The following is a 14,694-nucleotide window of genomic DNA, read 5'->3' as shown; positions in this document are numbered from 1 at the left end:
TATTATATATGAAATTGGTACTTTCAGAGCACATTTGATGGTAAATTAAAACCAAATATTATGTCGATTCAAAAAATATAGTTTAAGAAAATCATCGATAATATTAGTGACCGTGGAACATAAGTTGCAATAAATACACTCCTGATATTCTATATTGTTATTTTTACTTATATTGTAATTTAGATTGTATAGGAATTTAAGGAGAAAAAAATAACCATCGTCGAGTTCTGTGTAGACGTGAGGCGTGTACAGAGTCCTTCGTGAAAAACTGTATTAAACTATATTAACTATATTATAATAATATGTTTATTGTTAAACATACGCCATGGTTACTGGTTAGTGTACAATTTTTTCATATAAATATAATATATTTTCAAATGAATATTTACAATATCTTTTTTCTTTTTGTATACCTATACAAAGAAAAAAACTGAAATAAAAACAGTCATTTAAAATCGAAGGCAAACAGTGTATAATTGTGGAAAATACATGTACTTGTAATATTACGAGTATAATAATATTATGCTGAATTTGTATAAGCGCAATTTGTAGATAATATGATATATTATTATATAGTTAATATAGAAACTATTAAACATGTAAATACAACACTGCTGTGGTGCGATTTAATTATGAAAAAATACCGAAAAACATCCGTGGGCTTTAGAAAATGTACACAAACGATATTTATAATAACAATCTAAATTTCTAACTTTTGGCGAGAAAAGGTTTTACGTTTAATCCGTTTTAAAATTAATAAATATATTTTTCATAAAATATTACTACTACTTCTACTTCTACAAAAAAAAATCATATTAAAAACACGTTATAATAATATATTAGTCTTTTAATTTTGTAAAAGGTCTTCCTAGATCATATATTGTGTACACAAAAATTATATAAGTTGTGACAGTGACAAATTATAGCAGGTCTTCAAAAGTCCAGAACTCAGATGCACACTTTGTGTATTATGTGGACGGTTGTCACTTTTTAAATTATACAACATGTTTTTTTATCACTATCTAATCTTCACATTTTCAATATAAAATATTTCTGTATAAAATATATCATTTTTTTTTTTAGATGATTTGAATTCATTACAATACAATATTTTTTTAAAAAAAAAAAATCGTAATTTTTACTTTTAATTTTATTTTAAAAAGTCAAATTTAAATTTTATATTTTTAATTTCATGTTCTAAAGAAAATATTTTTTTGAGAATATTCATGTTTAAAAATTGAGAATAAAATTAGTATTAATATAGTATGCATTAAAAATATAATTTTAGTACTTACTCGTATTAAGATTTTATATGAGTGGAGTGTAGTGACATAAAAATCCCCCCTAAATATTGGTGCATTAATAAATTTAGCAAAATTTAGCCATAAGAAAAATATTTTATTTTTTCTTAATATAATAATGTTTAATGTAGTATTGTAAATACGTCAATTTATAAAAGAAAAGAATACGACTAAAACATAAATTTACCGAAAAAATGCATCGATATATTCAGGAGTGCCGTGATATAATATATAATATAATATTCAACGTCGATCGTAATATTATATTACTCATATACGCGTATTCGTAGTTCAAATATTAAGTACATACAGATAATATTATATTATTTGAACGTAACATTCACATTGTTTAGAAATTTTATACAGTGCCTCCGAGTCTGCAGTACCTACGGTTGAAAAACCTCGAAACGAAATCGATTCATCGAACAATTTTTTTTTCACCATAGATTTCCCATCCACGCCAAAGTGACTACTTGAAGCAGCCATCGGTAAGTGGGAGAAACTATAGAATGGTTTCCTGTTCTTCCGCCGAGGCCGCAGTCGCTTGCACATATCATCACGCATTAAGTTTTCAATTATGAGTCTCTCAATAGTATTGTGTACGATAGTTATTGGAATATCCCATTTAACAAGTAAGACTTAATATTTATTATAACATATTATACACTAAATACTAATAAAACAATATTATTATTAAAATAATCACCTGCTGTTTACGCCTGAATAAAATATAAAGCGTTCACGAAAAACTAAACCAAGTTTGTTTTATCGTTCGAATATTATATATAAAAAATATATTATATTTTTAAATCAACTAGTGTCGCAGATCGACTTAAATTTTTTGACGTTTTAGTTGGGACCCTCTATGGTAATAAATGAGATTTCTGTTGTACTTGCGAAATTTTTCGAAGATTTTTCTTAATAGATGTACAATATTTTAACGCACTCACTGTACCGGCGTATACGCCAGCTGCTATCGAGCTGGTCGTCGCGCGGAATTCACTTTCACCGTTTCTTCCGCAGCAGCGTTCGTCCTCGGGTCACCGTTTTTTTTTTACGTAATACACTCGAACCAAAAAAACCCTCACCGAAAATCGTAAATTTTTTCCGCATGAACATTTTAATAAATATTCTGCTCGTCGTCCCACAGATGGCCAATTCCAATGCCCCAAGAAGAACGGTCAATACGAAGACCCAGTGCAATGTGACAAATTCTACGAGTGCAAAGACGGCGTGGCCACTGAGAAACTATGTCCTGACGGGTTGGTATTCGACCCGTTAAACAGGAAGGTGAACAAATGCGACCAGCCGTTCAGCGTGGACTGCGGCGAAAGAACTGAACTCCGTAAGTACTGTCATCGTATAGCTACGATTGCGCATTCGTTCGGATTTCCGTAGAACAATGACAATAATAATATAACGTTGACATTTTTTTCCGATCTGCAGAAGCCCCGCAGCCCAACTATTTGTGTCCGAGGCGTAACGGATACTTTGCGCATCCGGACGAAAAAGTGTGCAACATATTCTACAACTGCATCGAAGGTGACGGCACAGAAATCGTGTGCCCCAACGGATTGCATTTCGATGAGTACGCGGGCTCGTGCGCCTGGCCCGCCACTGCCGGCAGGACTGGATGCAACGAATCGGACGACAGTAAGAAACTTACGATATTCTTTTAATAACGACCACGACCACGTTGGTTTACGAGATCGAAACCCAGATTTGTGACGGGCAGTGGTAGCGTTCAAATCGTGATGTCCGTTTTTTTTTTCTAGTGAAATTAAAAGACGGTTTCACGTGCCCCAAAGACAAGCCCCACAACAGCCGGGGCCAGAACGTGGCTCACCCCGTGTTCGCACACCCTGATGACTGTCAGAAATTCTACGTGTGCCTAAACGGTGTCACCCCCCGGGAACAGGGCTGTTCGACCGGCGAAGTGTTCAACGAAGAGTCGCAAAAATGTGACCAACCCGAGAACGTGGCTGGATGGTAAGTGTACACCTAATTTTACTGTATATTTTATCGAACGTCACATATATAGTATGACAGTTGTATAAATTATAATCGAAACAGTCTGCAGTGTGTCATCGCATCGACGTAATGACACATTACGGAATTTTCGTAATATTATTATAACGGTATGTACGACATAATAAAATCGTATTGTTTTATTTTCTAGCGAGAATTGGTACAAAGACGATCCACAAGTGCAACAGCAGCAACAGAACAAGAACAAAAAACAATAGATGTTTCACATTGTTTTGTTATACCTAATATAATTCATATTAAATGTATACTTAAGTTACTATATATATATATATATATGTGTGTGTGTGTGTATAGTTTTATACCAAGTCAAATCTAAAATCATTATTGTTACGAATTTATATATAATATATATATACATAATACATACTATGATGTAATACTAAATAAAATTTAACTTTATTACAATATTACTTTTGTTTCATTGTTTTGTTTTTTATTAGGTATCAGAAACAATCTCTTGGAAAATCTAGTACCTATTGTAAGCTATTCATTAATTTCTTCTTTAACCTCGGAATATATAATATTGTAGGAATTTAGTTACGAAAATTGGTTAAAATAAGTAGGTATGAATATATTACATTAAAGACATACCTATACTGCTATGTTATTTTAAATTAAATTCACAGTATAATTTAGTATACTACGTATATTAAATAAGTTTAATTTTCACTTAATTTCAAACCACTATATTAAAAAGATTTTACATAAAAGTAATATACATTTATATATTTTTATATAATAATATCTTCCATAGCTGATACCAATCAGTTATAACCTATAAAAAATGTTAAGTTATACACTTATACAAAAATTATATTATTAGTACATTATAATTAAATTAAAAGTGTTTTTAAAAATTTAAATAGGTGAAAGTCATACTTTTAAACTTTCACAGATATTTGACTTATACAAGCACTAAAAAATTGAAGTGTGTTTAGAGTATAACAAGGGATAAGATATAAGGTACCAATAGCCAAACAAGTTGAACATACGTATTTGTTGAACATATTTTTCTAATAATAAGATAATTTATTTTAGTAATGTACAAGACCTGTTTTAATGTCTTTGTTTTGATATAGTTAAAATTATGTAATTATTAGTTATACTAATACTCAAATTGAACGCCTCCAGTTCAGTTTCTATAGCTTTCACCAAATTCAAGTGTTGCACTGGTTTGATGACGCAACATGTAAAGGTGTCTTGATTTTAATACGATGTGAAAACTTGTTTAATCCACACAATTTTCCATTAGTCATACCTTGTGCTACACGTGTATACAATATATACATATATTATAAAAAAAAATTGAGGGGTAAGCATTGTGCACGTATTGTTTTCGTACATCGATTCTAAAACCATAACTACACAATTATAATAATATATAGACAGTAAACACATATATTATAAATATTATTACGTATATGTCGAGTTCAGGAATAATGATATTATGAGTTTAAACGACAGCCGCGACATTGGCAGCCGCCGTTGTTTTCTGTTTAAAACGTTCTCGTAATAATACCATTATAGACATTTACACGTCAATTAAAATTCTAGGTGATAGTCGTTTTTCGTCAAAGACAACCCGTAAATATATAAATTACACGTTAATATAGTTTTTATCGAATTCAATTCGTTTAATTATATTTTACCACAGGCGGACGTAAAAATCGTCGGACGCCGTCCGTAATACAGGTAGTGTTTAATTACGATACACAGCCGTTGGGCGAATACAAATATGTAAAGGTCACTTTCGGTATTTTCGGTTACGCCCGTGTTACCTGTGCCCGTAAATGGCGTGTAAAACGCATTGTCAGGAAATCGAATATTACACGCGTCTACCCAGCGGCCATCCTGCAGCGTGTGCATTATACAGGATGGTGTCTCGGTGCTCGTTTGTATATCCGTCGATAGCATAATATTTACCACTACGTCTATGAAACAGAATATTAAAAGGATTTATTATAGTTAGTTGTAACACTTCGGTATTACAGAGAGCTAACGTGGCTGCTGCTGTTACGGTTGTGAACATCTGACGAATAGAAACGGTTGACAATTTACATAATATAATAATATTATGAAGCTAATTCTCCGGTGAATATATATTATAAAGTCGAGTATTTAATTAACGATTACCGCAGAGCGTTCAAATAACAGTCGGGCCAGTCAAAATAAACCTGGTCAGGAGGCGGATAAAGCCTATGTACACATAATACTTAAACATATATATATAGGTGATACAGGTGCACTATACGCGTTACATTCGTCGAGGAATCGTCCGGACCATAGGTTGTCCGTGTTTCGTCACGTACCTCTTTTGTGCGTCCGTCATCGTCATCATCATCATATATAATATTTTATTGTTGTTAATATTATGTATTGCGCGAAGAGTGCAGCAGTTAAAAACGTTCTCACACGAGCCCATTGAAAATCGTCACGTGCGTGTGTATTATGTGGTAGCGAATATAAGAGTTCAAAAACCTTTTGTCGTCCGTCGCCGGCACCACTATACAACAGAGGTCGCGACAAGTCGCACGCGGGGGCTCCGCCGACTAGTTTTTCGTCCGTCTTCCGACTCCGCGGCGAGTATACCTATTACAGAGAGCTGGTTATAATATACGTGCCCGAAGACCCGGTCCATTCGTAATCCGCTCGCCTTTTACCAACGATGCTTCTGCACGCTCCGACCGCTACCGCCGCCGCTGCGCTCGTTCTGTTCGCTGGTAAGTACCTCAATACAAAATATATCACTGTTAAAAATATACATAAAGATATGCCGACCGATGCACCGTACGGTGGTATATTATATATGGTTAAATATTTACGTTCATTATGATAATTTAAATGGTTTAACTCGAAACCCGCCAGTCTTGGTAACGTGAAATTATGATAACTCGCGCCCGTCTATAAACTATATAATCGGCGTGTACACAATATACTGTATCGTATATGGTATATTATATCGTTACGTTGATAATATCGCGTTCACCACAAATATTATACCTACGTATACACTATATTTAATATTATTATTATTATACACACGTGATACTAGTTATATATCATATTATATAGTCAATATACGTGCAGATACATTGGTAATAAGTAAACACACAAATATAAACACGTGCACGCACTTATTTTTTCAGCCCAATCTCATTGGACATTGCAATATATAACACCGTAAATTCGTATCAATTCTTTGGACTCGGTATTCAAAGCCCCCCTAAAGATAGGCGTTGCTAGTTATTAATTAGTACTTCACTCCAAGAAGTAGATCCAGATAATTTTTATTAGAATAAAATATATTTATGTTTTTTTTATTAAAAAAAAGAATAAATAGGCATTTCTTGTATTGATTTTTCGCTACTTAATCAATTACCTACAACACAATTTTTTAACTTAATAGCATCTTCGATATCTTCACGAAAAACAAATTCACCATATAAATTTATAAATATTATAATTAACGTGTTACTTGCGCGTAAGTTTGTGTCTAAGATTATGACGACAGTTGTATTTTTAATCGATTTCTGACGATATTTAGTCGATAAAAAGCGATTATTTTTTGACATGTTACAATATACAATAATAAAATATAATGTGTGTGTGTTTGTAGGTTTAACGCTAGGACAGCAACAAAACAACCGTGAATTCCAATGTCCCGAGAAACCAGGATTCTACGCCGACCAGATACAATGTGATCTGTACTACCACTGTTCTGTGGACGGCGAACTTACGGAAAAACTCTGTCCTGATGGACTGCTGTTTGATGACACCAGCCCTAGTCATGAGAGATGCGATACGTCTGTAAATGTGGACTGCGGTCAGAGGACCGTTCAGCGTAAGTGCATATTACATTATCAGCTAATTGATAAATATATGTATACGATCGTATATTACATATATAACAACTACAGGTAATGGCCATAAAAGCTAACTAGACGAGCTTAAGTTATAACTGTATATTGTCTCATTTGACATGTGTTTGGCCGTTTTAGACGATTCGGTTATATTATACGGATCGATATCGCATAACAATAACATAATATTGTTTATTGAAAATATATCACTGGTGAATTTGAGCATAAAAACGTATCAAAACATGTCTGCGATGGGCCAACTCCTGAGAATGCCTTGTCCAAATACATAGGACGGCGTTAATTCTTTTTTTTTTTAATGGCTGATATATTATTGTATAAACTATAAATATACTATAGTAATGCTGGTACTACTGTGCAATGTACATACAAAAACTAAGAATTCAAAGTTTTATGTTTTGGTATCCTTGAATTGTATTTTTCGTTGTGGTTTATACTATTATCCACCAAAAAATATATCCTGATGATAAATTTATTATAATTAGTAATTACTATGACATATTGTTTTTATTCATAAAAGGAAAAAACGTATTACAACTTAATTATTGACAACATTTAAATTTTACAAAGCATACGACTGTATTTCTAAATAGCATTGTAGAATTTCATTTAATTTTTAAAAAATCTATTTTAATAGCATAACCTAAAATTGTTTTCATTTATCAACAATTAATAGAAATAATTACATATTTTAAACGCTTTTTAACTTTTTGAGTATAACAGTATAGAATATTTTATTCACACATCTACACAAAACCTCCTTATAATGATGAGTAAATAGAAATGTATTACATTTTCTTAACTATACTCAATATCTAGAAAACAACCACTAAATACCCGTAAGTGTATATTTAAATGCATTGTATATATTATGCAAGGTGTTCAAATTTTGTTGTCGCATAATTAACGGGGATCAAATGATAAATTATTTATTCGATTTATAAACATGATCAACATCACCCGCACCACCAGTCATGTATAATGTGAAATTCTGATGATGCCCTGTAGATAATATTATGATTTTAATTTCGTCACTCATTAAATATTATTTGTTGATCCTTAAACAGAGGAACCGAAACCGTCTAAAGGCTGTCCTCGGGCCAACGGTTACTACAGACATTGGGATGAAGGCTCTTGTGACAAATTCGTCAATTGCGTGGACGGCGTAGCCAATGAGATGCCCTGTCCACCTGGTCTGATATACGACGATTCAACTAGTTCTTGCGCCTGGTCGACGGAGAGCAAGAGGCAATGCACGACAACCAAAAAAGGTAAATAATAATATCATGTACAACATAATGTATTACATATCACAATTAAACGTATTTCGTGTAGGTTTCAAGCATTATGTCATATTGAGAACAGATAATTACTCGTAACTAAAATCTCAAAAAACCAATCGAATATGTATGACATTTCTTAAAAATGATAATATGTTATACATTTTAAATTTTAATACTACAGTATTCTGATATTATATGTATTTTAAAATCAAAATATAATACTATAAATACTACTTTTTAAATTTAGATTTAATTAAAAATATTTTCTTAAATAGGTAGCGGCCTTATTTTCCTTCAATTTGAAGACCAAAAAAAGTTTAAAAGTTTTTGTTTTTTATTATCTATACTTAGTTAAAAAAAAATCCAAAATATACACCATAAATGCAAAAACATTTGAGTATCACGTATAAAAATATTCTTTCGGACAATAAAGTCAATTTCACTACTGAAAATCTAGGTAAATACATGGTAGTTAATTATTTTTTTTTTTGATTTAAGCTAATATTTCAAATTGTTTTATTCATTTTATAACTAGTTCATGTTAATTTTTGGACATGTTTGTTTTTGCTTTTTTTAAAAATAAATATGCTTCTTTTTTGCTTTTTTAAAACAATCGTTTGCTTTTTTAGTTGCTTATTATTAGGCATGCTTTAAAATCTGAGCCCTACTAATAAATAATAATAATGGCACTCGCCTCACTGTCTTTTCGATGATCCGACATGCCTTTTGCCGCCCGTCTATGTATTATGTAATATATACATTATGATGTCATCGTTTTGTATAGGCTTGATATGAACCTTTTTATTATCAACTCTTTACACGCGTTTACAGCGTAAAATATCATAATATTAGATATTTATCATATATTATACGCTTTCGATAACTTTCAATGCAATTTTTTTCTCAAACTGCTACAATATTTTAGAAAGTATAACAAAGTTTTTAACATCTTATAATAAACTGTAGTAGTACGTATTTTCTGTGATTGTCAGTATATTTTCTAAACACTTAAGAAAACAATTCCTTGTATTTTCCAAAGGTTGGCGATAAAATAAACACTTTATATAATTTACGGAGAACGGTCTTTAAGTTGACCGTGACTTAATGTAAGTATTAACTAACTTACATTATTCAGACGCACAAACAGTTTCGTTTATTATATAAATAGTATGCAACGCCCGTTTTACATTACGCGAAGTCTCGAATGTTATACACACTATAATAACTTATAAGTTACTATGTACTCGTAAATCTTGAAACGTTACTTAGCCAAACATATTATATATTAAATACATTATTGTTTCGTAGGAGCTTTAAAATTGTATTTTATTTGACAAACATACCACACTAATAATAAACAAGTTTAATGAAGTGTTTTCAATATCTGTATCCTCGTGTTACACACATAAATTTCTCTGAAATTTCAATTATATTAAGATATTATTTAGAACTATAGTTAGTAGATTTTGGTACTGCAAGTAGTATCACAAGTTTAAAATCCAAAATAGAGTAGATACCTTATTTAACTTATTTAACTATATTATATATTATAGTAAGCGTAGGCGTGTAAGTATTGAAAAATATAAAGTTATCAGTATAAATGTAGAATAGATCTGCGGTAAAACTATAGTGTAACTTGGGAGGCAGAAGTCGGGGGCCCCTACCATCCCAGAATTGTTTAATGTCTACTCAGATATTTTTAGAAAATGTGTATGCGTGTACCATACACTACCTATTATTAATATTTTTTTTTTATTATTTACAATTTTAAAAATACCTATTACGTTTATTATAAACCAATATAAAATGTATTTAAAAGTTTTATAATACAATAACCATACATAATTTTCTTTCAAAAAATACCCTCCCCGTGCCTGTTTATACCAGTGAGTATTATTCTTATTCTTGAGTATAACGGTTACATATTATTACATTATTTGGAACAGGTTGACCAAAAGTAATTTTCTGAACTATTCTTTTATAAATTTTTTTGGGTTGACAGTATTTAACATATTTTTTTTTTATGTGTAATGATAATATATCGCCAAAAATAACATCATAGTGTCATTCAGCGTTCATTGCACTATTACAGTTACAATAGTATATAGTTGCATATTAATGACGATACAATCGTATAATTTCGAAAAGAAATTAGACATTCCAAAAACGATGTATAGCGGAATGCACGTGTTTATAAGTGTTGGTATACAGTTTCGTACAGATTATCTATTCTGATCGTTTAAACCATACGCCACCGTACACGTAGAATAATAATTAGATATTAATTAAATCACAAAATAAACATTAATCATAACACAGTACGTCGAACTCCAGACAAGCCCATGCTATTTGAACTTAGAGTTTAAATGATCGATGTAATGTAATAATATATGACTAATGACTATATTTTATAAAGAAAACATATATATTATCGCTATTACCTACGCATGTGCAATTATAGCTAATGTTTCGATAGAAGCAGATACTACAATATTATTTATGTTATTATTAATTTGTAATTGCAATCAAATTTTTTATACACTTTCATTTTCGACTAAAATAAAATTTATTTAACGTATTTCGATCAATTTGTTTATGTAACCTATTTGACATATTTTGGAACACACCATGGTATTTCGTGGTTTTTACTTTTTACAAAATGAGAAAATATTGATAAAGTTACTTACAATGTTTGCATTATCAATTAAAATAATATTTTTGGTACACACGATTAGCCTAATTATTATTGCTATAGGTACCTACTGCAATATTGAAAAATATAATATTATATGGTAGATATTTATTGTTTTACCGCTGTATGAAAATTTTCGTATAATCTATGCATAGTCAAAAAAACATATAGGTACTTGTGTTTTACAAATACAATACATTACATTTTTATATTATGACTACTAACATGTCATGTACACAAATATAGTAAATACCATTTAATGATGTACAATAGTGTTATCGTTGCGTGGACTGCAAAAATTTGTTATTTACGTTTACTAATTATATCATGTGTTTGCATTTTTCACAGAGGTCCTCACCGATGGTTTCTCATGTCCGGAGGGTGACGTGGTCGGTCCTAACGGCAGAATCTTACCTCATCCGACGTTTGCGCACCCCGATGACTGTCAGAAGTTCTACATCTGCAGGAACGGCGTTATCCCGCAATACGGTAGCTGTTCCGCAGGTTCAGTGTATAACGACGTGTCGTTCAAGTGCGACGAACCGGAAAACGTACCTGGATGGTAAGTTATGATGTCATGATGATAATAATTTATCGTAAAATTGTTCCTATATAAAGGACTATATTTATTCAGAACGGAAGACAAATCGCTTTACTATGTGTTTGTTTATAAAATTCCAAATCAGTAATCATAAATTTAAATTCGTCCTTGACCCTCCTACATACCTGCTATTATATAAATATTATAAAATCACGAAAAGCCAAATATTGTAAAAAACTTTACAATTGGGTGAAATGGTAAAAGGTATGAATATAATACACACGCAAAGACATAAAAATGAGCATACAATTTATATTTTACCCCTTGGTCTTTTATAGCTCAAAACTTGAGAACACATTTTATTAGTATATTTTAATCAATTTCACGGCATTGTAGTTAGTAGTATTATATATTTATATAATTCGACGACATCCATCATACGAAGTTTTCAAAAGCTATTATTATTCATTTTTACGTTTTAATTACTAATTAGGCGCTAAATTCTGCAAAAGTAATTCCGTTGATTCCAATCTCATTGTTAATAATGATAATAAACATAATTACAAACGGACATTTACCACGAAGTATTGATTTATTTTCATTAGAATCTGTTAAAATAAAACAATGCAGTGTTTTATTCGAATCTTAAAAAAAAAAAAAAACAAAAATAATTGGCTGGAGAAAATATGTCTTGTCTTTCTTACCTTCTACTTCATCAGACATCAAAATACGTCGAATGTATCGATTTCTGTTCTATATCTTCCACTATATACTTATATATCATATGATTAATTTGACCGTAAGCGATATGAATGGCTTTCATGTTACAAGCTTTTATAACCGTTCTTTTTTTTTTACGTTGTCAGATATATTTTATGAATAATTTATTAACGAGATATAATTATATAATAAAATATAAATCGATAAATCAAATCATATACATTAAAAAAAATCTAGAAAAAGTAATTTTAAATTATGTGAGATTTGTAAGTTTCTAGAAAAAAAACGTCCATGATAATTCGGGAATAAAATATGTACATGGTACATCACACTTAAACAAAATTTTTATAGATTTAGTTTTCCAAATTTTCCTTAAAATGCACTTATTGAATTATTTATTATATCTCAATTATAAATTAAACAATTACTTTTTACACAAATCATTAATGATCAAAAAAGTTACGAAAATTTTCGGTGTATAGTGATTATGTATAAGAGGGCTGAGAGATACCAGCAATTTATAATTTACATTAGAATTTAATAAACAAAGTAATTTATATTTTTATAAAAAATATTAATTGTAATTTACCCTTCATTATTTTTCAGTGAAAATTATTACGAAAACGAGGACGAGAAGAAGAGTGGAAAAAATTAAAATCTCATTTGTATTACCTATGTAGTGTAATTATTTTATATTTAAATGTAAAATAAATATTTTTGTTGTTTTAAAAAACAATCACAATGTACATTATACTAAATAAAAATAGTAGTTAATTGCATCCTAAAATGTATCCAACAATGTATAACTCTTTAAGTTAATTTAAAATAAATCCTTGAAATACTAAAATGATAAGTGAAAGCTTATAATTTATCTTTTTATTTTATTCAATGCATTTCACACGCCCACTGTGCGTTTCTCGTGAACTGATTACTTTTAATGGTTGTGTACTCTATATTATGAACACCACCACTTGTTTAGACTGTAAATTAAATTACTTATTTAATAACCTCGTACCAGTTTCTTAGTTATAATTATTATGAATGCTGACACCAAGATAATAAGTTTTCAGTTAAGTAATTTATCTTATTAAATAAAATCTTTTATTTAAAATGGTATTAAACAGAAGGTAGCTTATAGAGGACCTACACGTTACTACAACTTATGATTCCAATTAAGTTTCCATTAAGCTACTGTTTACAATGATTTATGATTTAGTCTATAATACTCATGTTTGAGTTAAGATATTATATTGGACTAATTTTAAAAACAGATTTATTTAGAAAAAAATATTCACTATGATATTACTGAATACTTATACTAAGTAAAGGTACTATATTTTTGAAAACAATGTAACGTTTAATGTAAACCATTATTCAATTATAATCATAACATAATTAGAATAAAATTAGTTTTAATGAAAATTATATAAATAATTTTCTGTTCACAATCTAATTAATTTTTAGTAGACACATGCAAATAATTATATGTATTAGATATTCTGAAGTTGAACTAAATGTAATTAGTATTCAGTTGTAATAGCAGTATGCATTATTATGTGTTAATGGGTCTGGAAATAATAAGAATTTAATGCTTATGTTTCTGTTCCCAATCAAAATAAATATATTTTAGTAATATTATAATAACATTCGACAGTTTGCCAATAAAATTTGTCTACGCACATACAATAACTATACTATAATCATCGTATATATTATTTTTAACTCCCATAGTTTTCTAAAATTTGTTTATTAAGGAAAATGATTCTTTTTTGGACATTATAGTAAATAGAAATATCATATAAATTGAATAAAACAAAAATAATAAAGTAGGTATTTGAATAACATTTGTTTTAAAATCTTACCTACTACTAAAAGCCTTACTCAAAAAAGTGAATAAATACTGCTATATATCTTACTTTATTCTTGTTAATATAGTTTAAAGTGTAAGTTATTCAAACTTAAAATATCTTTATAACTAGTATATGTACTTAGGGTTTGGTTTCAAATTTATTTGCAAAATTCATTAGTATGTTAGAGTTTAGTAATATTATAGTTTATTGTAAGTATAATATACAAACAGTTTTTATTTTGACCAAATATTTTCATATTATTTAAGATAAGAATCATTTTTTCAAGACGTATTAAGCCAATCGATATTTATACAATTTAAATTAATACACATCATTATTTATTATGTGATATTTTTACGATTAAATTTAGTTTTAAATTA

The 14,694-nt window shown here is 29.6% G+C and overlaps 2 protein-coding genes across 2 annotated transcripts; both read left to right on the top strand.

Moving 5' to 3' along the window:
• Positions 1-1,769: 1,769 nt before the first annotated feature.
• Positions 1,770-3,757, top strand: LOC114131312 (protein obstructor-E-like). The gene is made up of 5 exons (XM_050201107.1): positions 1,770-1,933; positions 2,452-2,646; positions 2,748-2,954; positions 3,077-3,290; positions 3,481-3,757. Exons 1-5 carry the CDS (start codon positions 1,879-1,881, stop codon positions 3,545-3,547), a joined length of 738 nt encoding a protein of 245 aa, XP_050057064.1. The 5' UTR covers positions 1,770-1,878; the 3' UTR covers positions 3,548-3,757.
• Positions 3,758-5,599: 1,842 nt separating this feature from the next.
• LOC114131311 (protein obstructor-E-like) lies at positions 5,600-13,317 on the top strand. The gene is made up of 5 exons (XM_050201104.1): positions 5,600-6,070; positions 6,967-7,191; positions 8,296-8,499; positions 11,552-11,765; positions 13,071-13,317. The coding sequence occupies exons 1-5, from the start codon at positions 6,016-6,018 to the stop codon at positions 13,117-13,119; spliced, it is 747 nt and encodes a 248-aa protein (XP_050057061.1). The 5' UTR covers positions 5,600-6,015; the 3' UTR covers positions 13,120-13,317.
• The last annotated feature ends 1,377 nt before the right edge of the window (positions 13,318-14,694 follow it).

The sequence above is a fragment of the Aphis gossypii genome, chromosome 2 (assembly GCF_020184175.1).
Source record: "Aphis gossypii isolate Hap1 chromosome 2, ASM2018417v2, whole genome shotgun sequence".
NCBI lineage: Eukaryota > Metazoa > Arthropoda > Insecta > Hemiptera > Aphididae > Aphis > Aphis gossypii.
The sequence above is the reverse complement of the archived record's forward strand: the minus strand, read 5'-3'. Positions and strand labels throughout refer to the sequence as shown.

Excerpts from the sequence above, each read along its gene's own strand:
- LOC114131312 (XM_050201107.1), top strand. The coding sequence starts at position 1,879 with ATGAGTCTCTCAATAGTATTGTGTACGATAGTTATTGGAATATCCCAT. Across the intron at positions 1,934-2,451 it reads TGGAATATCCCATTTAACAA|ATGGCCAATTCCAATGCCCC; the intron begins GTAAGACTTAAT and ends GTCGTCCCACAG. Across the intron at positions 3,291-3,480 it reads CCCGAGAACGTGGCTGGATG|CGAGAATTGGTACAAAGACG; the intron begins GTAAGTGTACAC and ends TTTATTTTCTAG.
- LOC114131311 (XM_050201104.1), top strand. The coding sequence starts at position 6,016 with ATGCTTCTGCACGCTCCGACCGCTACCGCCGCCGCTGCGCTCGTTCTG. Across the intron at positions 7,192-8,295 it reads CGGTCAGAGGACCGTTCAGC|AGGAACCGAAACCGTCTAAA; the intron begins GTAAGTGCATAT and ends ATCCTTAAACAG. Across the intron at positions 8,500-11,551 it reads ATGCACGACAACCAAAAAAG|AGGTCCTCACCGATGGTTTC; the intron begins GTAAATAATAAT and ends CATTTTTCACAG.